The sequence below is a fragment of the Anabas testudineus genome, chromosome 18 (assembly GCF_900324465.2).
Source record: "Anabas testudineus chromosome 18, fAnaTes1.2, whole genome shotgun sequence".
Lineage (NCBI taxonomy): Eukaryota > Metazoa > Chordata > Actinopteri > Anabantiformes > Anabantidae > Anabas > Anabas testudineus.
Genome location: NC_046627.1, coordinates 30,170,985 through 30,196,781, shown reverse-complemented (window position 1 = coordinate 30,196,781; position 25,797 = coordinate 30,170,985). Strand labels below are relative to the sequence as shown.

Sequence of the window (25,797 nt, the reverse complement as noted above, 5' to 3'; positions counted from 1 at the left end):
GTGGTGTCCAGGAAGTGTACTTCGGATTCATGCAGTGTGGGTTTCAGTTTAATGGATTTGTGATGGTTGTTTAAAATATCTACAAATTCTTGGAATTCTTTTTTGGAGTGGGTCCGGACTCCCCATATGTCATCCAAGTACCTGAAATAGGTAGTTGGTTTTTTTGGACATTTTTGGAGAGCTGCACTTTCCCATTCGGCCATGTATATATCTGCGTAAGCTGGTGAGAACCTTTTTCCCATGGCTGTGCCTTTGATTTGGAGGTAGTTACGTCCATTAAATTCAAAGTCATTGCGTGTTAGGTTAAGGTAGAGTAGCTCTATGAGATGTTCGTCCAGTCTTGAGGGATCTGGATTCTTTTCCAAAGTGGTGCGGGCTGCTTGTAGGCCCATGTCAGTGTCTATATTGGTGTATAGGCTTTCTACATCCATTGTAAAAAGGAAGCATTGTTCCGTTAGGTTTAGGTTTGCTACTTTAGAGATGAAGTCGTTGGTGTTTTTGATGTAACTTGGGTGTTGTTTTGATAGGGGGTTGAGGAAGTAGTCAATATATTCAGCTGTGCCGTATGATTCACTTTCACAGTATGAGATAATGGGTCTGCCTGGGGGTATTTTGTAAGGTGTGGACCAGGTTTCGGGAGGTTTGTGAATTTTTGGTAGTAAATAGAAATATCTGGGTCTGGGAGGGGATTGTCCTTTGAGATATTTGAGTTGGGAGTCCCTTAAGTATTTCTCCTGTGATAGTTGGTCCAGGATGTTGTGTACTAGTGTGGTGGTTTGTGGGTAAATTGGGGTATCCAAAGGTCTGTAGTGTTCTGGGTCGTTGTCGACATGCGTCCTGTATGTAGTCTTTTCTGTCCATGATGACTACTGCAGATCCTTTTTTTTGCCGGTTTTATTACAATATTGGTTAGTTCCATGAGTTCCTGCAGTGCTGTGTCCTCTTGTGTGGTCATGTTTGTTTTTTCCGGGTGTATTAGGGTTTGGGCCAGTTCTTTTTGGTCCTGTTTTATGAGTTTGCGTAGTTCCTCTGGGAGAAGTTGGTCATGGGGTTCCCATGTTGATTTGAGAAGGAAGGGCAGTGTATTTTTCTTGGTTGTAGACTTGAAGTGATTTATAAGTTTCAGGCGCCTACGGTATTGCTGTAGGTGTCCTGCTAGAGATTGTCGGGTGTTGGTTTCTCTTGTTGTTGTGGGTATGAAGGAAAGTCCTTTAGCCAGTAGTTGTATATGTTCTTTTGTGATTTTGTGGCAGGTGGAGAGATTGACTACTGTCTTTTCTGAGTTCTTTGTGGGCCCGGGGGTGTGATGTGGTTGTGAGCCCCCGGGGTTTAGCCTAAAAAAGACTGCCAGTGTTCCCAGATGATTCGGTCGGTAGTTGGTGTCCAGTGTATGTCATCATGTCCTGTGTGGAAGTGGGATTGTGGTATTCTGGGCATGTGATGGTCTGTGTTCAAAATTATTTGGTTTAGGGTTTTGAGGTTCCGTTGAAGGTTGGTTTTCAGGTTGTATGAGAAGTTAATGAGTAGTATAAATATGTTGGCAAATGGGAAGCTGTGTTTTTCCGCACTTAGCAGTCGTTGGACACTTTGTTCTAGTAGTGAGGAGTTATTGCGGTTCCGGTTAAGGTTGGTCTTATATAATAATAATGAGATTGAATGGCTAGAAAAACCTTAGTTGCTACAAAGATTCCAAAGCAGTTAGAAAGGTGTTTCCTTCTTAGATTTAGTGTAGAGGCAACATATTTGCTGCCAAATAACGTTTTGTTTATAAACATTGCTTGTACACTACACTACATACACATCTATGGTTTTGTGCTTCTCTCGCTGAGAGAAAGCGTTTGCGACCATAATAATGAGATTGAATGGCTAGAAAAGCTTTAGTTGTTACAATTCTGCTGAGCATACATTCAAATCATTGCTTAAGCATCAAACCATATCATATATTTAAAAGCCCCCCTTTTGGTCTCATTTACATGTAACCAACAAACCAGGTTTATACTGCCAACAAGGCCTCAATGTAACTACCATTCCTTCCCTGCTCTTCTCCTTACAGCAAAGCCACAGTCTCCACTTCTGTCTGTGCCTTCTGATAGAGTGCTGGACTCTTTTTCTCTATGGTACTGACAATCAACCTTTCAAAACAGAGATCTGTAGAATACTGGGGATACAACATCGCTGCAGCAGAGATTAACAGAAAAATTACCAACCATCACCACTTAGCGTGGGGTGGTTTTCCTGCTCCTATAAGTTACTTTCACCTGCTTGCTCCTACTCTGTTCCAAGGTCCTGGCTGGAGGATCGGCTTCAGCACACTGGCTCCAGTGGTAACAACCGTCTCCTTTTCCTTGCAGTCTCACTGTGTGTGAGGTCCTCTCAGTCACATCCACGTTGGCTCCGACCACTTTCTCTTGATCGCCTTCAGCAGGACGCAGTCTGTGGTGGGCGGCGTCTGTCCCCCAAGTTTCCCGTTTTGCTGCTGCAACCTGTTTTGAGAAAGCTGTGATCAATGATGTTAGTTGGTCATAGTATGGTTTATACCTCAGTGGACCGTACTCCAGCTCCTGGAAATTGTTGCCCTGCTGTATGCTCATATGGAGTTTACTGAGCTTGATTGACTGACATTGGAAATTTTCCTTTGTGTGGTTTCACTGTGGCTCCAATATTGTATTCTGTACATGTTTTACATTCTCTGGTGTAATTTTTAATCATTGCTGGTAAAAACGGGTGTTACAGTTCCTCCCTCTGGCCCTGTCTTTTGGTTTGGTTTGGTTTTCTGCTGTCTCACTCTCCTGCCACACCCCTGTATGGACTTCCTCCACTCTTCACTCTCACTCACCGGACTAATTACAAACTCAGTTCACCTGTGCATCACTCTGTTATAAAAGCTCCCCTCAGTCCTCTGCTCATTGCTGGTTTGTTGCTTCACTCATGCTCGTGTCATTCATATACTCACGCTGCTCGTGTCTTGTTTGCTCCGTATCTGGTCCGTTTTTTGTGTTCGTTTGTACGTCAGGAACCTCTGTTTTGTTTGTTAGTTTGGTCTGCGTTTATGCAGCATTTTTAGTTGGTACTTTGTCCTCTTAGCTTTGTGTGTTCTTGTTTTCTCCTGCCTTAAGCAGTGGGTTTCGTTTGCTACTTTGTATTTCTTATTCGTGAGTTTGTTTTTGTGTTCTGTTCATGAGAGTGTGTTAAGTTTCTAGTTAGTACTGTTGCCTGTGTTTCCACAGTATTTCAGTTGATACTTTTTATGTCAGTTTATGGTTTTTTTTTGTGTCTCTCCACCATGTTTTTGGGTCTTTAGTTGATACTTTGTCTGTTGGTGTTAGTTCCCTGTGTCCCTTGCCCTTTTTCTAATAAATATCCTTTTGTTCTTACCTGTTTGGTCCCCGTCAGTCAGTCAGTTCGTAACAACGGGTGCCACTCATGTGTCAGATGTCTCTGCATCTGTGCTTTTCCACAAAGTGTTAACCCATGTGCTTCCTTTAGCAGAGAAGCCGTCAAACACAGGTCTACCATCTGGAGACCCCACTCCTTCTGGTTCTATTGCCCCTCTCTCCTTCCATACTGTAAGTTCCTGAGGAGAGGCTTTCTGCTGCTCTTTCATCCACATCTTTACATCACAGGCTGGGAAAAATTGTAAATCGTACACAGTTTTTCCTGCATGTATTATCATGTACTGGGCTGTGCCCTGCTGCTTTCTTTGCTGCAGAGTCTGCTTCCTGGTTTCCTTTTGCTACTATTGTTCTTGCTTTATCATGACCTCTGCACTTTATCACTGCTACTTCTGTTGGTTTCATTAGGGCTTCAACCAGTTGTTTGACATCCTTCTCATGTTTAATTGGAGTTTTTGCTGCTGTCAAAAACCCTGCCCTGATCCACTGAGTGTATTGCTCCTACCACATATGCAGAATCTGTGTAGATCTTCACGCTCTTCCCTTTTGACCATTCCAAAGCAGCTATCTCTCTTTTCCTCTGACTATTCCTGTTACTGTCCCTGTCACTACTTCTTGAAATCCTCCATTGGTCTGTCCAACTACTGCACAGGCTGCTTTTAGTCCTTCTGTTGGGTGTCTATAGCAACAACCAGCACCTCCTCTGGATCTGTTAGGGGCTTTGATTGTAAGTCTGCTCTGACCTTGATATCTTTCTGCACCCTTTCCTCACAAACGTGGCTCTCCATCTTCCATCTTGTCTGCTTTGATTCCTTCATGTGTGAAAGTTATGTGCGGTTCATTGAGAATTTTTTCCAGTCTTGTTCACATAAGCCACTAGGCTGTGTGTTGTCAGTACTGTCAATACTGTTAACATATAGTTGTGTGCTTCTTTCTGCAAAATCTTTGCTACTCCTGCTGCATGTCTTGTGCATGGGTATGCCTGTCCTTTTGGATCTAGAGTGACACCTGCATACATCAGAACTTGCCTACCTCACCCTTTTTTCTGGAAAAGAACACCATTTACTGTGTGTGATTTTTTTTCAGACACATCTAAGTAGAATGGTTCTTTGTAGTCAGGGACTGCCAAGTCAGCTGCCTGTGTGAGCACTTGTTTTATGGAAATTCAACTGTTCTCTGCCTCTGTTGTCCACTGTAATGGAGCGGACAAATTTCCCATCCCTTGTTCATTACCCATAGCTCTTAGTGGGTGTGTGAGTTCCCCATATGATGCAATGAACTGTCTGCTGTAGCCTGTCAATCCCAGAAATGAGAGCATGTCTTTTACTGTGGCTGGTTTAATGTGGTGGAGGATGGAGGATCTTAGCGAGGGAGACAGTTTTGTTCCCCTACTAGAAATGACCCTTCCTGAGAACAAAACTGTCTCCCTACAGCACTGGAGTTTGGATTTTGAGAATTTAAAATGTGGAACAGTTGAGTCAATAGATACTTGGTAGCCTCTAAGCATGAGACATAGAAAAATGCATTGGCCAGATCAATACAGGAGAACCACTTGTGTTCAGGGGTCAGCACAGACATAGCGATGTATGGATTTGGTACTGGCACTGTAGGGGTTGAGACAGTACTGTTAATGCGCCTAAGATCGTGAGCAATTCTGTATTTCCCTGTATTCTGCTTCTCTACAGGTAAGATAGGAGTATTCTAACTAGACTGCGAGGGTTGTAACACCCCTGCCACCAACAACCCCTTAATGGTGTCTGCCATCCCTGCTTCTGCCTCAGGTTTGTGAGTGTATTGCTTTTGCCAGATGGGAGTGTAATCTGTTAGTTCAAACAAACGTGGATCGACATGTCTGCAGTGTCCAACGTCCGTTGGGTCTGCTTCAGGGCCTTCGCGACCCCTGCCGCTGCCTTTCCTTCCTCCTGTCACACTTGCAGGCCTGCCTCCATAATAAGGTCACTCAGGTACTGGATATAAATCTGTGGTGGCAACTGTTGAACCATCTGATTAGGTGTCTTTTGAATTGTCTTTTTAGCATCATTAGCTTTTCTTCTAGCCTCATCTAATTGGAGCTTAAGGAGCTACACCTGGGCTGACTCAGTGTTCTGCTTATCCTCTTCCTGTTTAGCTTTGTATCTCTTCATGTGACGTATTAAATGTTTTACCATTGCTCAGTCGAGCCTCTTTTACTGCCTTGGGCATCCCAGCCATAACAGTATTCATAAACAGTGTGGTCTGTCACTGTCCTGAACCTGGGTGGCTTCCTGTCTGTCCAGATGCCTTTAGATCTATTCAAAAATGCTGACATGTCTTCTCCTACCTTTATGGAAAAAGTCAGTGACTGCATTGCTCCGGGGGGAATAGAGAATTTATCCCTCATGGCTTTCCTCACCGCTGTAGCTTGTCTAGTGAATGGTTCTGAGTCTGGTTCTGAGTGCTAGTGCCTGCGGCAGTCAGTTTTACCCACATAGCTAGTTGTTTTCCCAGTAATGCTCTCCAATCTCCCATTGCTAATTTATGACCTAATGTATATTGACAAAATTTCTCCATCCAAGGTCCTCCTCCTTTTGTTGGTGGTGGCATTTTATCCAGGATACAATTCAGGTCAGTGATTGAAAATGGTTGATAAATGGTAAATGGTCTGCACTTATATAGCGCTTTTCTAACTAGCTGGTACTCAAAGCGCTTTACACTGTGTCTCATTCACCCATTCACACACAGATGGCAGAGCTGCTACGCAACTGACCTGACTCACCGGGGGCAACTAGGGGTTCAGTATCTTGCCCAAGGACACTTTGGCATGTGACGTGGCAGCCGGTATCGAACCACCAATCCTGTGATTGGCAGTCAACTGCTCTACCTGTTGAGCCACAGCCACCCCAAGGATGGAAAATGGTTGATAAACACTACATCTGAGTGTGTCTGGCGTGTCCAGCAGTTGGTTGCCTTTATGTCTGTCTCTCAAGTTAAATTGGTGTCCTGTTCCGCCTCCTGGTCTGTGTCTGGTCAAGTCCCCCCTGATTGTCACTGGGTAAATCACTTCCTCTTCCTGTGATTCGTCCTCATATGCTTTCACGTTCTAATCTACCCCCCTCTCTAGTATTTCCTCAGCACCTCTTCCTCTCTGTTCCTCCTCCATCAGTTCCCCTAGGTATACATTTTGAAACCAATCTGCTACTACTGCTTCACTATCCTGTAATTGGCTACGCAACCCTGATGGTCCCCCAAAAGGGGTGGAGTTTCTGGCCCTCCCATATGATCAGCTATGTTCATACTAACTTCTCTAGATTCTCTCACTCTCTGAGTCACTTCTCTCGTCAGGTTTTCTACTTATGCAATTCCCTCTTGAAATGCCTTCTCTAATTTTGCCTTAGCTCGCCTTATTCTCCTGTCCCTATCTCTGTCATGTCCATAACTGCTTCTTTAACATACATCAATGGCATCTGTGATGTAGGATAGGGAGGGGGCTGCATCTCAGTCATTTTGGGGTACAATGGTATCGATGGCTGTGGCTTTCCTCCTCCATTCCCTTTTTCTTTGCAAACTTCTCTGTCCCTCCGTCGTCTCTCATTAGTCTCTACTGACATTCACGCCGATCATGTTATGTAAATGAGCTCTTCTCTGTTCTTTTTTTCTACTTCCTCTTGACCCATACTGCCACCACATCCACCTACTACTTCCCCTAGCCAGGAACCTTGTTCCACGACTGCAAATTCTTCACACTTCATCATACTCTTTCATCGCAGCATCTTCCTTTCCTTTAGAAAGACCAGCAACTGATTTCTAGTCTTTTCCCATTGTTTTTTAACAGTCAATATTACACTGGGACCGCATCCACAATACTCTTCACTCTCCCCTTCAGTTGCTACTTTTTTTTCGTTTCTAGATGCAAAAAGCTTAATCCAATCAACTAATTCAGTAAGAAATAGTGTCTAGATGAAGTCTGATAAATTCAAGGCCTGTGGAAAGATAAATGGTTTTCAAAAGAATATAGGTCTGTGCATTATTCTTACCCTTCTAATGTATAGGCTGCCACACTGCTGATGTTTGATATGAAAAGTTCCCTGAGCTTCTAAGTCTTGCCACCCTGTGGTTTTGTCACTGACACTCTTTACTCCTAATCACAGTAATAAATAATAAAGATTCATGTATGTCAGTGTCCACTAGCTCACAATTCATATACATTATCATATTTACCAGCTTCTCCTCTGTAGTCCACAATGTTCTGAATCTTGGGAGGAGTATTGCTGCTTCAATCAGCTCAGGCTCTTTCATGACATCTCCAAAACATTTCAGGACCCCTTCCCGTAGGGCATCAACAAGAGGTCCACACACGTTGCATGATGACTGAAGTCTCTTCAGTTTCTGTGTTGGCAGCATGAAGCCCATGTGTACAGATGATTCCCCTTGGAGGATGTTAAGGGCCATGGCAACAGGCTTCATCACAGCAGTGTACTCAGCCAAAAATCCCATTTCAGCAGGATTGAACCTAAAAAAAAAAAAAAAGCATACAAAATTAGTTATTTCTAGTACAATGTATGTATTGTGCATTGTCCATGTTAAATACACAAATAATTACAAAACAAGACAGTAAAGCTATTTGATTAATATCATCCACAATTATCATTGTCTTGCAAAGTTTACTTAGACAGGTGAATTCCTCCATTAATTATGCATCAATGTTTAAAAAACAATCTAAGCTCTGTCAACTTACATCTTTATTTTTAATGTTGCACAAACATTGCGAATTACATTCCCTCCATAGCAAAGAACAGGGAGCTCCAACGGATCTGATTGGGTCTAAGAAACTGCAGTTTGCTTACACGTTCCACTGTTTCATAAGCCACGGTTCACCTGCTGGTTTTATTCCACAGAGCACGACATTTTTCCTCATACGTTTTTCAGTACAAGAAGAGGAATTTAATTTCCTCGATATTGTTATAAAGACCTTTTTTTCTGTCTTTCTTTGAAATATTATCAATTTTCTACCCAACACATAAACTATTCAGCCATCCATTGCTAATTTTCAATCCTAATGTCAATATGTTATTAGTGTTTCAACCACACTTGCATTCAACACAGCATATCAAACGCCAACTCGCAATTTCGTTGTACTGTTGAACTAACTGTGACAATAAAGGCAATGAAGCTTATCTTATCTTAGAGCACAGCGCAGAATGCTGAATGAGTTAAAGAAGCATCCTAGAGTGTCAGCTAAAGACTTACAGAAATCTCTGGCACATGCTAACATTTTTGTTGGCACATCTACAATAAGGAAAACATTAAACAAGAATGGAGTACATGGGAGGACACCACGGAGGAAGCCATTGCTGTCCAAAAAAAATATTGCAGCACGTTTGAAAGTGAAAAGAGCACCTGGATGTTCCACAGCACTACTGGCAAAAGATTCTATGGACAGATGAAACCAAAATTGAGTTGTTTGGAAAAAACACACAACACTATGTGTGGAGAGAAAAAGCACACCAACATCAAAACCTCATCCCCACTGTAAAACGTGATGAAGGGAGCATCATGGTTTGGGGCTGCTTTGCTGCCTCAGGGCCTGGAGAGATTGTTGTCATTGATGGAATAATGAATTCCAGAGTTTATCAAGACATTTTGCAGGAAAATGTAAGACCATCTGTCTGCCAACTGAATCTCCACAGAGGATGGGGGATGCAACAGGACAATGATCCAAAGCATACAAGTATTTCAACAAAAGCATAGCTTCAGCAGAACAAAATACACCTTCTGGAGTGGCCCAGTCAGAGTCCTGACCTCAACCCGATTGAAATGCTGTGGCATGACCTTAAGAGAGTGATTCACATCAGACATCCCAAGAATATTGCTACACTGAAACAGTTCTGTGAAGAGGAGTGGTTCAACATTGCTCCAGATCGTTGTGCAGGTCTGATCTGCAACTGCAGGAAACGTTTGGTTGAGGTTATTGCTGCCAAAGAAGGGTCAACCAGTTATTAAGTCCAAAGGTTCAGATACCTTTTCCACCCTGCACTGTGAATGTTTACATGTTGTGTTCAATTAAAAACATAAAAAGCATATAATGTTTGTGAACTATTATTTTCAGCACACTGTGTTTTTGTATTGTTGTGAGTTAGATAAAGATCGGAGCACATTTTATGACCAATTCATGGAAAACTCCACCTAATCCCAAATGGTTCACATACTTTTTCTTGCCACTGTACAAATTAAAGTATAAATCAAGTACTAGTGCTAAATGAGTACAAGTTAAAACATTGGTTAAGCATCACATCATATCATATATTTACAATATCTTATAGCTAGAGATGGATCAGGTGACTCTGAACCATCTCTTAGTTAGGCTGATATAGGTTATTCTGCTGGGGGACCTCTACTGATAAACTGAGCTCCTCTCCTCTCTCCTTTCTCCTGTATCAATGCAAATGCCACCATTTCATGTCATTAACTTTGTCTTCTCTCTCCTGTAGTTGTGTTTCCTCCTGTCTGTCTCCCTCTCTCTGTACTTTTCTGCAGGTATCCTCGGCCTGGAGCTGTGCATCTCCAGAATCCAGTTCATCTGCCCAATGTTTCTTGATGCTTGTTGTTGTCTTTATTGCCTGCTGTTCTTTTCTCTCTTCTCTTTCCACTCACCCCAACCGGTCGAGGCAGATGGCCCGCCCACTATGAGCCTGGTTCTGCTGGAGGTTTCTTTCCTCTAAAGGGAGTTTTCCTCTCACTGTTGCTCTAAATCTTGCTCAAATGGGGATTGTTGGGTTTTTCTCTCCATTTTGTATAAATATTTTCTGTAAGGTCTCAAACCTCACACTGTAAAGTTCCTTGAGATAACTTCTGTTGTAAATTGGCGCTATACAAATAAATAAAACTGAAACTGAACTGAATATCGACACAACGTTACCACCATCAGCTTTTACAGCATATCCAGCCCTTTGGGATGCGTTTGGAGACTGGATTGGTCACAAGCTACTATGATGTCGGTCCCGGCCTCGGCGGACATCGGAAGCTGTTTCTTGGAGGTCTCGACTCTACGCTCGATAGTCAAGGAATGGAACTAGTCTGCCTGCAATAACTAACTGGACTCCATATTAACTTAAAATACTTTAACTGTTATACTGGACTGCTGCCTACACAGCATGTAATCACCCATATGAGGATGGGTTCCCTGTTGAGTCTGGTTCCTCTCAAGGTTTCTTCCTGTTGCCTTCTCAGGGAGTTTTTCTTGCCACTGTCGCCCTCGGCTTGCTCATCAGGGACAATCACATTATTATGACTCATACACATACACTGTTCATGTACTGTTCTTTGGTTGTGTAAAGCTGCTTTGTGACAATGTCAATTGTAAAAAGCGCTCTACAAATAAAATTGAATTGAATTGAATTGAACTTCAACCAGCATATCCCAAGCTTTTATACATATATACATTCTGCGCTTGTTGGAATATTTAACACACAATAAAACATCAAATTCCTGTGAGCATAGCTTTTATGAGATCTAACTCAAGGGACTTTAAAACTACTTACTTGGGGACACAAAACCCGCGGCCTTCCATAGCTTTTAAAGAGACTCTAAACCCAAGGGACTCAGCCACCTTATAGTTGAAGCTTTCAGAGTTTTTAACTCTCAGGACTTTAAAGCTGCGGTAAACCTGCTGCACAGTTGGAGCTTTCTGAGGAGTTTCACCTCAGGGACAAACCCATGCACTTTTATTTTAATGCTTTATTCGATAACTATAACTAGGACACTTTTAGTATAATGACAACACACAATTTGGTATAGCCAACAGCAGAGCCAACAGCAGAACTTCAATAAAACAAATGCCTGCTTACCTTTTATACATGCTGCTCTGCTTGTTGTTGATACCACACTGCAGTTATCCGTTGTCTTTTTTTTCTCATTCTACTACCAACTTTCTTCCATGTGTGAGTCAAGTCCCGTGTGTTTTTTTAATGAAGGAATAGGAGAAGGTGTTCGGTCTCCAATCATCAGTTTATGTAACAGCTAATTATTAAAGTAATGAATATTAAAAGTATACAGAGCTCTGGGTCTAAATTTTCCTGTCCCTGACCAACAACAAAGTATGTCAGTTCATGAGGTCTGACTTACTATCTTATCCTGACCCAGTCTTTTTGTACAGAACAGAATGTTGTATGAACTTGCTGAGGTTTGTGTGAAAATAACTTCTTTCTTGTTTTCCTTGGTTGACTGTGATTGCTGCTCTGGTTTTACTTCCAAAACTTTCACAGCCACTAACTATGAGTTTGGGTTCATAACATATAATAGGAAAATAAGTGTGAATGCCTTATTTATAACAAATACATCAATTCATCAGATTTATATTGTAAATATTTACATTGAATAGCATGACTGATTTCTCCACTGATGTTTTTTAGCCTCTTTAAGCTCATTGTTTTTCTTTAAAGGCTACAGCATGATCAATTATCAGTGCACTAATCCAATGTAAGTGTGCACCTCATCTAAAAAGTTGCTTGCTATTTTCTGCCTTTCTAGCATTACTGGAATTATCCTTCTATTGTGATCTATCTCTGATTCATTAGAGGTTTGAAACTGGAAGGTGTTTGACAGACCAGCAGATGTCAGCATGCTACTAATTGATTGATGCCCTGAAGCTTCCAGACTTTCTGTAGGACAAGGAGAAGGAGCCTGGGAAGGCTTCTTTCACAGAAAAGCAGTTAGAGATCAACTTTACAAATAACACTATTATTAAGCAGCACTTACCTTAAAGGTAACCCTTAAAAGTATTGCAAACAGACTGGAGCATGTGGGATGGAGAAAAAGCTAATAATTTATTTTAAAATAATAATATTAATAAGAAAAAATCAAACTTAACATTTGGTGATTCCCGTGTTTTGTAAATATTCCAAGCATACATGTGACAATAGATAGTTTTTACGTTTACATTTACATTTTGTTATTTAGTAGACACTTTTTTTTCTAAGAGACTTAAAAGCGAGGTACAAAGCAAGAAAAATATCTAAGCCAGGGACACAAACTTTAAAGTAAAGAGCTCTAGAATGGGTTGTTTCAGTTTCATGGGGTATAAGTGATTTATTTATTTATTTATTTTGCAGAAAGATTTAAGTGCAGAAAAAGATTCAGAAAGGTTCTGTTTTCAGCAAGTTTTTGTAAGTTGAGAGTGAGGCAGCTGAGCGTTTCCCCCTTGTAGAGTTACTAAGCCCAAAGGTTTTGCCTGAGATCTTTTCAGGTGATGTGAGGGGACCACAGGATGATGTTGTTGTTGCATGTAGACCTGGATACGGGAGTTCAGGGAGGCTGGTGCTGTTGAGTTGATTACTTTGTAGGCAAGGATCAGGGCTTTGAACCTGAAGCAGGTAATTAGCGGAGCAGAGATAATCTATGGGGTGGCTGTGGCTCAACAGGTAGGGCAGTTGCCTCCCAATCATAGGATTGGTGGTGGAATGTCACATGCCAAAGTGTCCTTGGGCAAGATACTGAACCCCAAGTTGCCCCTGGTGAGTCTTTGAGTACCAGAAAGCGCTATATAAGTGCAGACCTGTTACATCTGTCTGTGTTTCAGACACTGCCAACATTCTATATCAAAAACAGACTCTGGGACGTTGACAGTGACTGCAGTACTTCAACAGAAACACATAAGGAACCATGCAAAGCTCCTATTGAATCAGTCATGAGGTGCTGTGGGCAACACAAAGATTGCTCACAGATTATCCTGCATAATACTCAACAAGAAAATATATCATTTCAGCCTCTCAAAGAATTTTGAGATTTCAAACTCAACAGTTCAAAGACAGCATTTCTGCTGGTATTAGTGACTTCTGTGTACTGCACACTGTCATATCTGACACCCAGTCTGCGTAGAGGACATGAATTCAATTCAGTTTAGCTACTTTAGTTTAGCTACTAGAGTCTCTCTGTCCTCTAATGACCACAAACCAAACACTTGACACTAGGCATCACCATGTTGGCTCTTGCAGTTCACTCTGTCATCATCACTCCTCCTATTCATCTAGATGAAGAATACTGTCCCCCGAACTTTGGAGTCTATACCAACTATAGACTAAGCGAAGAAATCAGACTTACAGTATGTTAAATTATTACACAATTTTATCACTGTTAAAACTGAACGTCAGATGTGAATGTTAACCTTAGTTAAGCATCCAGAACGAGGGATTCACATGTTCCTTCTTGCTCAATGCAAGTGTGATTTGATTTTTACCTAAAGCCATGTTAGTTACTGACTGGTTGTTAATTCACTTTATTATTTTGTTTTATAATTTATTATTATTATTATTATTATTTGTTTATCTGTGACAGAGAGCTGTTTCGATTTCCTTTTGCTATTAGCGACATCATCCCTTCCCATTACTGAGAGGAGGAACTACATCATACTCTCTTTCTTTTCAGTTTCTCTCAGTTTATAAGACATTTAAAGATATATCACAATCTACCATTTTGACCATGGTTTTTGAATATTAATATGAATATTTGAACTCATTGGACCAAACTAAATCAGGAATCTATGGACAAAATAATGCTCATTCACAACATACAAGGTCGGTAACATTGTCCAAAAATTCATTGTGTTAAAAATGCAATAACGGCACAAAACATGTAAAGTCATTCAAATCTGTTATATTTTCCAAACATTTCAAACAGTGCAGATTTAACATAAACTCAACACACCTCAAACACAAATAAAACATATTTAACATAAATCCTTTTCACAAGCTGTAAATAATTCACACAAATAGTGGTAAAGCTGCTGAGACCAGCAGTATGGCAACATGAGAACTGCACACATTCACACACAAAATTAAACCTTCCAGGCCCCGAAATGTCTGTTACACACGATCCTTGAACGATTGTAACTTTTCAGTGCAAAACAAGGAGGAACTTTCCTTACATTCTCAGAATATGGAAGCTCCAAATTACTCTGAGCAAATGTTAATACTGTGCTAATGAAGAAGTGGCTTTTTATCATGCACGGACATTCACATCCTTTCCTTTCATTTCAGAAAAAACACATTTGCATGATATAAAAGATATTTTTACAATACTTCAACACTCAAAGTGTTCAATATTTTAACTCTAGGGGAAGTTTCTGTATGTTAAAAATCCTGCATATACACATCTCATAAAAATGTTACTAAGTCATTAACATTAATATGGCTGTGTTTTTTTTTATGTAATGCTAGTTTATGTTATTATTATTCACGCAACATTCATAAGACTTATCTCCTTGGTACCTTCATCCCATCTGCCTTCCTTGGTAGCCATTGCTACCTTTCTACTGGTACCTTCCTGGCCTGGCAATACAATAAGATGTAAATATTTGCAAATCTTTTATATGTTATTATATTTTTATATAAACCCAAACACAAACTTTTTGGTGTATTTATCATTCACAAAAATATTTATATTTAGCTTTGATAAATAAATGAAAGATAAAAATATCCAAGCCTATGCTGACAATAAGCAGTTTTACTGGCATTTATAATGTAGCACATTTGATAATAAGGCAATTGTAGTGGCAAAGTGTCCAAAATGTTCACTGTTTGTTATTTTTGCAGCCTAACAGAACAACTATCCTGCGCACAGATGCAATAGATGCATACATGCAAATACATTTTAGAAGGTAGCAACAAATGTATTCATTTATTTTTGCTTTGTTTGGAGTACTTCTTGAGTATATTTATTGTTTTCTCATGCTGCCTGTGTGTCAGCATGATACACTGAATCCTTGTAATTTTGGATGTTACTGGTAAATATCTCAGTAAAGGTGTTTTCAGCAACCTACACCAGTCCCTAGTCTCCCTAGTCTCTGATTTTTGGCAGTTTAAGTCTATACCAAGAGTTTCCAGTCAACTGATGGCTCTGTTATGTGGGTAAAACATAAATATGTTAAAATCACACTACTGCCCTCTTCAATTACTTTGATCTTTGATTATCAGAGGAAGCCTAAAACACTCAAAGTTGCACGTCTAAAAATAGCTGGCATCTCACAGAGGCTCACTGCTGGAAGTGCATTCCCACCTCATTCTGTGGCTCTTGATCTGCGCTGTTGACTGTCCAGACCTTATAATCCTCCTATCACTACTTTAAACCACACCAATGTGACCAGCGAACGAGGAGCCAAAATCACATCCTTTATTTTCCTTATTTCAGACAGATGATCCAGTGTTAATTGCTGAATGTTGATCCAATCACTGGATGGCACATTTGTCCTTCTGCTGTTTAGCATACTTCAACCTCCGCTGCTCCAGACCTCGCTCCAGACGTTCATCCTCTTCCACAGCTCTGAAAGCGAAATAGGAGAAACAGGGGTTAGGTTAATTGGTGACTTTAAATTGCCTGTAGGTGTGAATGTGAGTGGGAAGGTTGTCTGTCTCTATATGTGTGCCCTGCGATGCACAGGCAACCTGTCCAGGTTGTACCCTGACTTTTGCATGATCTCAGCAAGGATAGACTCCAGCACTCCCGTGACCATTCAGTGAACAGGTGTTCAAGTGGTTAAGAAAATGAATGGATGGAAGGTGTATTCAGGTGTATATTTCAGCTGTCTCACATGTGATGACGACAATCAGATTACTATTAGCAATCTAACAAGGTTATCTAGAGCAGGGGTCACTAACAACGCGGAGCTCGGTCCGGATCCGGACCCAGAAGCTGTCCCATACGGACCGGGAGCTACAGACCAAACCAAACGTTTCGATTCCAAATCTAGCGGGCTACGATCCTACGTTAGTTATTATGGACGCGAGAACGCCTTGGCCAGTTGAATGTGAGTTAAGCCTTCACTTAGCCATCATTCTTGGATCACAGGCTAAAATAGCACTCACAGTAGATGAAGAGAAAGTTCGAGTGGAAATATTAATGAAACGGTGTTAACAGAGACAGAGGAGAGGAGAGATCAGAGACAGAGAGAAGGGAGGGGGAGATACAACACAAGGGAAGAATCGACGAAGAGAGGAGGGAGTGGCAGAGAGAGAGAGATACGACAAGAAGAGGAGGGAAGGGAGAGATACAGACGACAGAAGGAGAGCTCGACGACAAGAGGGAGGATATGAGACGAAGGGAAGAGTACGAGACAAGGGAGAAATTGATAAAGACTGCAAAACGAGTTTTAATTCGGAATAGACAGACTCCTTTTTGGTCTTTGCTGAATGTGTTAGGTGCCCATTCTAAAATGTAGTCTGACAAAGTGTGAAGTTGACATACTGTGCAGTCTTGGAGTAGCTTCTGTCAAACCAGCAAGCCAATGTCAGAAAACTTACACAAACGTGATCGAAGCCTTCAGGTAACACACACTCGTCCCCAAAAGTATTGGAAAAGTGAGGGCAGTTCCTTTATTTTTGCTGTAGACTAAAACCATTTAGGTTTGACATCAAAAGACGAATATGAGAAAAATATTCAACAGTTCCACCTTTATTTCCGGGTGTTTACGTCTGAATCCGATACACAACTTAGAACTGACTTGTCCAGTCTAAAAGCCTTCAACTTCTTGCCCCTGATGAATTTCTTTGTTGTGTTGGCAGCAGTGTGTTTTGGGTCTCCAACTTTCTATAGAATGAAGAATAATGAGTAATGTTTCCATAATCTTCTGAGTTCATTTTGCTTCGGCCATAATGTGTTACATCATCAGTGCAGATTAATGAGGCTTTCCCAACCTGGCCTTCTTATTCTTCTTGCTAATGAGCGGTGTAGTAGATTGTGATACCTTCACTACTTTTTGCTGATGTCACTAACACTTTTATTTATAATAATAATAATGACATACTTTATTGGTTCTCTTTAGAAAATTGGAAAGTAGATGACAGCCCTACTGTGGGGTGTCAGTGTTTGTCCAATGACACCTTAACGAATAGCCAGGAGGAACCAGATATTGAACCAGTAATCCTGGTCTTTTTAGACCACTGCTCTACCAACTGAGCTAACTGCCGCAGTCTTTCTTTACAGCTCTCACCTTCTTTAGTCTATCTGGGCTTTTTTCTTCAGGACATTCCAAATGGTTGTACTGGAAATAGCCAGTTGGTGCAATGGCTCTGGTTGATTTTTCCATCTTCTCTCAGCTTTAGCGTTTGTCTCATGTTCATCGTTTGATGTCAAACCCAAATGTTTTCTGTCTGCAGCAAAAATAAATTAACTGGCCTCACTTTTGGAGGGGGGCGTATGTATCGGTAGATAATGGACGCTTTAGGGAAGTTTTCTTGTTTTTAGCAGTTAAACATTTGAAATACAAACGCTTTGTATAATCATAAACATGCGCTGAAACCCTGTACTACTCCAAACAAGCTGCATGTGAGTATGCAAATGTCCAAATTATTCAGCTCGGAGATTACCCTGACTTTATCCTACAAGCCCCCTAGTAGAAAACGTCTGTGTAAGCTAAGGTATGAATACAGCAGGTAATAGTCTGGAGTATTCACGGTGCGCAACGGGGCATAGATCAGCTGAATCCGCTTTCTGTTGCAGGATCACATTTTTCTCCTGCAATTATATACTGTACATAAAGCATAATTCATGTGACTTGCTCTACTGATGCCCTGTATACAAAACACAATTGATTTCAACAGTTTATGTACGTTGATCCTACTGCACGCTATAAACAGAGAGCACCCCGAAACCAAACTGACTATATCACCGAGTAAGGACATACGTCACCAGCATTCTCATAACCATCTCCAAAACCACAGGAAGTATGAATGGGGGGGTTCTAAAGATTTAGCAGCAAACCAAGCCATAAATTAAAAAAAAAAAAATTAACTTGGAGTCTATTCACTCATCTGCAAAAATGTATTTGAATTGAAATATTTTTTTAATACTTTCACAGCAAACGATGTGTATGAATAATTTAGATGAAAGCATGTAATTAATTACATAAATTTTTTTCTGTTGAGAGCATTTTGATATTGTTGTTCTATCAGACGATTTTCTATCTGTGAGGTTTGTTTGTACGAGTATTCCACATCATATTAAAGGCTGATGAGCTGTTACTACAATAGTCATATCATGTGAGTGGGAAATATTAGACATGTTAGATGTATCAGATGTATCAATGTATTGTTGCAGCAAGACTCTCCTGCACACAAGCATAGCGAGCACATATCTTACCCTCTCTCTTTGGCATCGATATTCTGGACCAGCTCATCTCTCTGGTTGACCAGTGACACCAGCTCCTGAAGCAACAGCTGCTCTCTATGTTTATGAGCCTGAGTCTTCTGCCACTCTACACAGAAAAGCCAACACAAAGAAACACAAGAACAGAAATGGCACACATGAGAACTTGAAGTGGAAAATGCTGGCACTCGCCATCAAAACCTCTGGCATATTTAAGATATTTAAGATTCTACATTATGTTTCTATTTGAGCAACTCACAAGAGGCTTGTTCAACTCTTCCAGACAGTAGCTTATCTCACACACTAAACTCACCCATCAGTTTTCTAACATGTTATTAAAAGTTTGTGTGAATTATGTTCTTCAAGAGGTTGTATAAATAGCTTTAAAAGCTGCAGTCACACACTTCCCCATCAGGGTTGTCATTTGTATGATTTAATTCCATGCAATGTGATGTAGAACTAATATTATTCTTTTAATACTATTATTAGTATTAAACCACAATGAATTGTTTAAAAGGATCTCAGTCTATTAATGAGTGTTTACTGCTGTGTTGTTGAACAGTGTTTGTAAAGTTGTACCTTCAATGGCCATCATGTCTCTCAGCTCTTTGTTTAACAGCTCAAATCTTCGTTCCAAGTCTTGTTCTTCCAGCCTGTCAATCATAACATATGCATTACACAACATTGAAAAAAAGAAAAAAGCTTAGCTTAAAGCAGCTAAGTAGCACTTAGTAGCATTTATGCAGACCAATTATCACATCTCCCTGTCCTCGACAGAGTCCCCCACCAGATGTCACTGACAATTGTTTTCCTTAGTGAAAACTATCTGAACTGTAGCGTTGAAGCCTCTGCATTCTAATACTGCGTTTTCAAATTAGCAAGTTTTACATAGTACTGCTTTAAGGGCGGCTGCTTCTAGAACACGTGATAAAAATTGAGATTTTATCTTCATTATTGACCCATGTGGGTGAGTTTTAACACAGATCAGGTGTACATAAAGTGATAATAATTTTTATTTTATATGCAATATTTGTATGAAAACAATGCAACAATGTCAAGGGTCTGCATGCTTATTTTATTTATTATCACACAATTTAATTCAACAATTAATGAATTTGTGTTGCGCTCATCACTTTAACTGCTGCCCCCAAGTGGCTGAAAAAACAGCTACAACAGCTACAACAAAAGCTCTCAGTTAAAGTAGGAAATTTAAATAAGTCAACTAAGTGGACATTGTGGTGAGGCTGTTTTGTGCATTGTGAACACTGTAGTGTCGTGTCTACAATTTCCACTTTACATGTTTCCAGCAGTGTGTGCTGTCTTACAGTAACTGCAGATGGTCCTGTCTCCTGATTAAGGCGTTCTTCTTGTTGACCAGCATAAACCATTCCTGAATCAACCTCTCTTCTTCTATCTTGTCACAGCCTGCAAGAGAAAATCAATGACTTCTGTTACAGCCTCAATTGGTATAATTCTTTCTCAGAGTTGTAATGTTTAATAGCATCAGAGAAGCTTTTTTATAAGTTGTGCATTCATCTGTAGCCATGAAGTACTCCACCTGTTTCCAGTAACTGTCTTAGTTTCCTCTCCACCACACCTGCTCTGTTATCAATATGCTTCTGTTCTGCTTCCAAAGCTTCCATCTGACTGATCACATACTGGCTGGGGTCCTGGATACATTGATACACAAGCATACACACATTCACAAATGCAATTGTGTACTTACATTGCCTATGTATCAATGGTACAAAATGAGGAAAAACATTATTCACAAGTGACACAGGAAGAGAACATTGAACACAATTTAACAAATTTGGGCTCTACTAAATCCAGAAACGCTTCTAGCAATAAAAACCTACACTGAAAGAAATGGCTGCCAACTTACCTGGCCTTCTGGTTTCCGTTCCTCAACCTCTGTCTCTGTTTTCTCTGCAAGAAAAATATAGATATGAACAATATCATTTGTCTAAATAGGTTCATGGCTTAAGTATTTAGTTCAGACGAAGTCAACAAGCAAAGTTTTAAAAAGATTAGCTTAAGGTAGAAGTAAGAATATTCACAAAAAACGAATTAACACAAAAAGAACTGACCACTCTCTGACTTCCTCCGTTCTTCTTGACTTGCAATAATCTACAAAGTCGAAAAAGCTCTTTAAATTGTGTATATAATGTATTTAACAAAGTAAATGGAATAAATAAATAAATAAATGAAAGGCACCATACCTGTGATTTGTCTCCTTCATCCAGCGACCCACTCCTCCGCTGTGATCTACGTTTCTTGACTAAATCAGCATCTCTCACATGAGAGAAGCCGGACTTGGACAATAAATGAGTCCTTGGTGGTGCCACTGGAGTGCCACCTGCCCCTGCAACCTGCACGCGTTTGGTTCTGGGAGGTGGAACTACCTCCTTACTGGTAATACTGTCCTTCTCTGCTTTTCCTGCAGATCCATTGGTCTCAAGACTTATACCCTCCTCTTGGAGTCTCTGGGCACAGTAGCGAACAGTTGCCTCAGGGTCCTCTTGACGATCCTGGTCTCCCGCTATTGCATAACTGGACTCACTGCCATCCTTGTCTATGTGAAGCACACTGAGCTCTTGGCCCATGAAATGGGTGCGGATCTGGTTAAGGTAAGTCATGACAATGAGACGGTCGGGCACTGCCAGCATGACCATGTCTGAAGGTTCCATCAGCCTGCAAATGCCAAGCTCTGCAAAGCTATCAAAGGCCTGCAACAACAAAAACAGATGGTTAATTTAATTCTTTTAGGCATTATAAACATCATCACCCTCAAAAATGTTATGCTATGTTAATCGTTTTTCTCTACAGATAACCAAAGATTATACCTTTTTGTTGTTGTTCTTGATGTCATATGGGTCCAGCATTTCATAATTACTTTACAAAAGAAAAAAAGATCAAATAAATTCAGAAAACAGTAAGTTTGTATGATGTGAAAGCAGTATTTCAACCATTTCTTACATCTTTTCTGGGTGAAAGTGATGTAAGATGGCACAAAAGGCCAGACCATTCCTCCAGGAGGTGCTGTAGTTGGTGATCTTCACCCCTTTGTGGCCCTGTGTGACTTCCTGACACCATTCCAGTAGAGACTGACTGGACATCACTAGGGTGGGACTTACCAATTGGCTCTAAAACACACAATGCAACATAGGAGAATAATTGAAATATAAATTAGATTTATGGCACTACAATACAGAAAGCTTCTTAGCCAGCTAACTTTAATTGTGTAGTGTTTAATGTGAGGCAGATAGATTATCTTTAGAGTCTACAAACCAAAACAATGAGCTGAAAAAAGCACAGCTCCTTGAAGTTGATGGGAACTGTAGAGTTGCTGACAACTCAAGTTCAGCTCCTTCACACCAAGCAACATCTTTCATGTTACACACAGTCATTTGAGTGAATGTTAATACACATTTATTCATTAGTGCAGCATCAACATACTTCCAGAGAGGTGGCGCCATCTGCAGGTCTTTTCTGAGGTGTTGTTAATTCATTGGTGCAAGCATCTTGTGACTTGGTGCCATCCAGGTGAGAACCACTTAAACGCTTCTTGCCTCTAGGCACAGGTACAGGCTGACTTGAAGTTTCATTAGCTTTCTCACTTTAGCCTGGAAAGACACACAAAAATAAAACAAACACATCAATTCTGCACTGTCTATCAAAACACGGTTGCTTTGTACATTAAAACTAAAACCATAAAAAAACATATACACAGACCATACTCGACCTTTTGAAGTTGTGTTAATGCTATGTTGCCATTTCTGTAGTGTATAGAGAATAAGGGCAGTGCAACACAAACATATTTAGGCAGCCTCAAACACCCTAATGTGCACTGACTAACCTTACCTTTGATCCTCTAAACACCCAGAAGTTACATCTACAGACACAAAGCCAAACTCCACATCTTCATCCCTCAATTCATTCCTTAAGTTTATTTCCATTTCTTCACTGTCCTTATTAGCCTCTACATGCAGCCAGTCATCCTTAGATGCAACAGTGGAAGTAAGGGACCTATCAACCTCTGCTTCCAGGACTTTTTCCCTGTTAACCTGTTCAACAGTCTTCTCTGGCTCATCTTTAACAGGTTTATCTGTAAAGGTCCAGTCTTCAATATTTTCATCCAGTGCCTTCTCAGTACTTTCTATAGAGTCTGGTTGAGGACCTTCTTCTTGCATTGCTGCTAGTACTTCCTTTTCCAACTTTGATAAAACTTCATCTTCACCTTGGACTGTAACAAAACCTCCTTCAGAGATTACACTTAAATCCAGTGATGTTGGCTCTTTCTTTGTTTCCTTGCTAGTGACAGTTGAATCCTCTGGATTGCTGTGAGACAATTCCATTTCTAGATGGGATACACTGTCTGTTGTGCTATCTAAATAAGTTGCACTGAGACGTTTCTTAGCCCGAGGTAATGCAACAGGATAAAGGTTATCAGCTACTGTGGGAGGCGACAAACCAGAAACAGTAACGACATATGGAAATGAATCACTGAGACATTTCTTTACTCTTGGTTTTGGTACAGGCAAGTTTGATGATCTTGGTGTCTTCTCTGAAGTAACAGCATCCTCAGGCTGAACACTGCTGTCAGTGGTTAATCTTGTTGTCATCAATGGTACACTGATAATCTTCTCTGTAGCTGTAAAAGGCTGATCATGCAGAAAAGGTTGTGGAAAATCTTTGCATTCTTGTGCCACTGACAGTTCTGTAGTTGTTGAAGGAATGGATGACTGATTATCTTTTTTTGCTGCCTGTGCCTCTTCTCTACGGAAAGCCTCAGATGTGCTGTCAGTAGCCATAAACTCATCTGGTAAGAAGCGTTTCCTTACACGAGGCCTTGGGAGAAGATGAGTTGGTTGTTTGTCCCTCTCTGCTATCTCTGATGCCTCATCTGATTTCTGATCAGATGATATGTTGATCATCTGAACGTATGTGTCACTAGCAACAGATGAGTGCTTTATCTTTTCCATATCCCCAGTCGTAGTGTTTTCAGTCTGGACCAGTTCTACAGACTCCCTGTCTGTCTCAAGATTTTGTGCTATAATGCCTTTGTCCACTTTGCCAGATTTGCTTAAAGACAATGTCTTACCACGTTGTGGAAGATGTATCTTCTTGATAAGTGAGAAAGAAGCAGTTTGCTTAACATTAGCTACCTCTGGTTCTGGCTTTAATTTAATGATCATAGTTCCCTTTGTTGGTTTCAATGGAAGAATTACATGAGAGGAGGCCTGGACAGATGCATTGTGTTTCTTGAACCATTCCTCAGTGGAAGAGGGTTTCTTTTGTATCTGTTAAGCAGACAGATTCTGTGTCTGTTTGTTGATATGCACTGTCTGCATGCATCTTCTTGTCTTTTCTCCTCAGGGGCTTGAAAAGAGCAGTTTTCAAAGTTTCAGTGGGCAAACTATCATCTCTTCTTTTCACATGAGGAGGAGGAACAACATCCAGGGATATGTGCACAGGTCCAGTTTCACATTTTTGTTTATGATCAACGGCGTATTCTGTTGTATCTTGCACAATACTACTTTCTCCTTTATTTATTCCACAAGATGGGGTAAGGTCATTGGCTTTAGCAAAATTATCAGACTTTTGTATACAGTCTGGTGCTGATGCTGTGACATCTTTCATTTTGACAGGCTGTACTGGAACAGTGTCTTTTTTCTGATGACAAACTTTCTGTTGAGGGGGGACACCAATGTCCACTTGGGGTCCAACTGGACTAGTATTTAGATCCTCTGAGGGTTTATCCAGGAGTAACTCATTAGGTCTGTTGTTGTTAGTAAGTAGATTATTTGATGTAGGTTGCAGGGAAGTACCGGGCATGTCTTCCTTGCTTGTTTTTTGGGGGCTTAAGAAAAAGAAAGGACACACTTCAGAATATGTTGTTCTTGACTTTGTCATACAGTTGTACCATGCATCATCTAATCTGCTTGATCAACTCTGTAAAACACTATTGTCATTTTCACTATTCTGTTTAACTTTCGTATATGCACACAATAAGGGACCATGTTATCATGAAAAATGCAGAACAGGGGCACTGTCACACCATGCAATGAAACACCTGAGTGGGTCACAGTCCAACAAAACTCACCATTTATCCAGCTGTAAAGAAGATGACACGGTTCTAACCTCATTCTGTTCTGTCTCAGTATGGTGCTTTGCTAACAAACCTTCAATGCATACGGAGTAATGTCCTGTGAGTGACCTCTCTTTTTTCTGGCATTGATTAAGCAAGGCCTGTTGTTCCTCTAATTTTTCATCATCTTCTTTTGTTATTTCCGTAATGTCATCCTCTGTCAAAGGGGGCCATTTCTTCATACTTGAACACACTACAAACTTGTCATCACTGTTGGTAGTTGATGAGGGAGATGCTTGATCACCTGCCAAGTTCCATATGTAAGGCTCTGCACTTGTGCTATGTTTGGAGGAAATGTGTTCAAGAGGGCCCCCTATCCTCTGTCTAGAAGTAGTGTTGTCCGTGAATTGTGGAATAAACTCATCTGAAGGAGTCACTGTTTTATCTTTCACGTCCATAGAGGTGAAAGCCTCTATGGGCCTGGGTTGGTGATCCACTTTAGCTAAAGTAGAGCTAGATGGCCCCAAAACGGATGCCACTGTTTCATAACTGTGAGAAACGGATATAGGAGTGAGTGAGGTAAACTGGGAAGCATGCACAAACAATAGTTTCAATGAACATGTAACTAACAAAATAAACTTTTTGCAGACATCAAATTTCAAAAAGCACTATCTACCTGTAATACCATCGATTTAGGAATCTGAATAAAATTTTACAAGTTTTTTTAATTGTCAAGATGACTACTAATAATTGACGAACACCACACAATGTTGCATGCTACACACCATTTTTACATTTGAGACCACGCTTACCCTTTGTGGAATACACCCACAATAGCTTTTACTAATCCTGAGGTCTCTTCCTCCTTTGCTGACAAAGAGGATTCTGCCTGAATATGTGTTATTGGTCCCTCTGCCTCCAGTACTTCCCAACCCAACACAACCACTGGCTCTGATGTGTCCAGTGATTTCTTCATTGTTTGCGCCTCCTCTGCTGCTTTGCTGATGACCCAAATATATAGCACTGTAAGGCATAATCTATAGACAATTTGTAGCCATGCAATACAAAATGTCATATAATTGAGACCTCACAGAGATGCTGAAATTTACCATGCACTGTATATTACGAAAGCTACTCTACTGTATCTTGATTCTAGTAGTTTGTGTTAGGCAGGCACTGGATCTTCCCCTTTCACAGCAAACA

General features: G+C 40.6%; 2 protein-coding genes across 12 annotated transcripts in view; both read right to left on the bottom strand.

Annotated features, from left to right (window-relative positions):
* Window positions 1-13,998: 13,998 nt before the first annotated feature.
* Window positions 13,999-23,736, bottom strand: LOC113157716 (EH domain-binding protein 1-like protein 1). Its single transcript, XM_026353332.1, has 11 exons — window positions 21,963-23,736; window positions 21,483-21,649; window positions 21,350-21,398; window positions 20,726-21,232; window positions 20,594-20,633; window positions 20,389-20,432; window positions 20,062-20,173; window positions 19,829-19,928; window positions 19,083-19,156; window positions 18,498-18,612; window positions 13,999-15,683 (listed from the first exon to the last, which is right to left on the bottom strand). Exons 2-11 carry the CDS (start codon window positions 21,620-21,622, stop codon window positions 15,590-15,592), a joined length of 1,275 nt encoding a protein of 424 aa, XP_026209117.1. The 5' UTR covers window positions 21,623-21,649; window positions 21,963-23,736; the 3' UTR covers window positions 13,999-15,589.
* LOC113157714 (mucin-5AC-like) overlaps window positions 22,005-25,797 on the bottom strand; it is a 25,873-nt gene continuing 22,080 nt past the window's right edge. For 7 of the 11 annotated variants that reach the window (XM_026353320.1, XM_026353321.1, XM_026353322.1 and 4 more), the window contains 3 exons: window positions 25,407-25,595; window positions 24,610-25,143; window positions 23,754-24,366 (listed from right to left, as the gene is read on the bottom strand). In XM_026353320.1, the coding sequence (XP_026209105.1) occupies window positions 23,781-24,366; window positions 24,610-25,143; window positions 25,407-25,595 (1,309 nt within the window). In that variant the 3' untranslated portion in view covers window positions 23,754-23,780. Of the gene's footprint in view, window positions 22,130-23,753; window positions 24,367-24,609; window positions 25,144-25,406; window positions 25,596-25,797 lie in introns of those variants that run through there. The other 4 variants (XM_026353323.1, XM_026353331.1, XR_003298525.1 and 1 more) reach the window with 4 other exon arrangements.

What these genes read in the sequence shown, in the direction of transcription:
- LOC113157716 (XM_026353332.1), bottom strand. Translation starts at nt 21,622, where the DNA reads ATGTCCAGTCAGTCTCTACTGGAATGGTGTCAGGAAGTCACACAGGGC. An exon ending in TCAAGAACAACAACAAAAAG is followed by an intron (nt 21,233 to 21,349) that starts GTATAATCTTTG and finishes TTGTTGTTGCAG; the next exon opens with GCCTTTGATAGCTTTGCAGA. An exon ending in AAGACAGTTACTGGAAACAG is followed by an intron (nt 19,929 to 20,061) that starts GTGGAGTACTTC and finishes TTTCTCTTGCAG; the next exon opens with GCTGTGACAAGATAGAAGAA.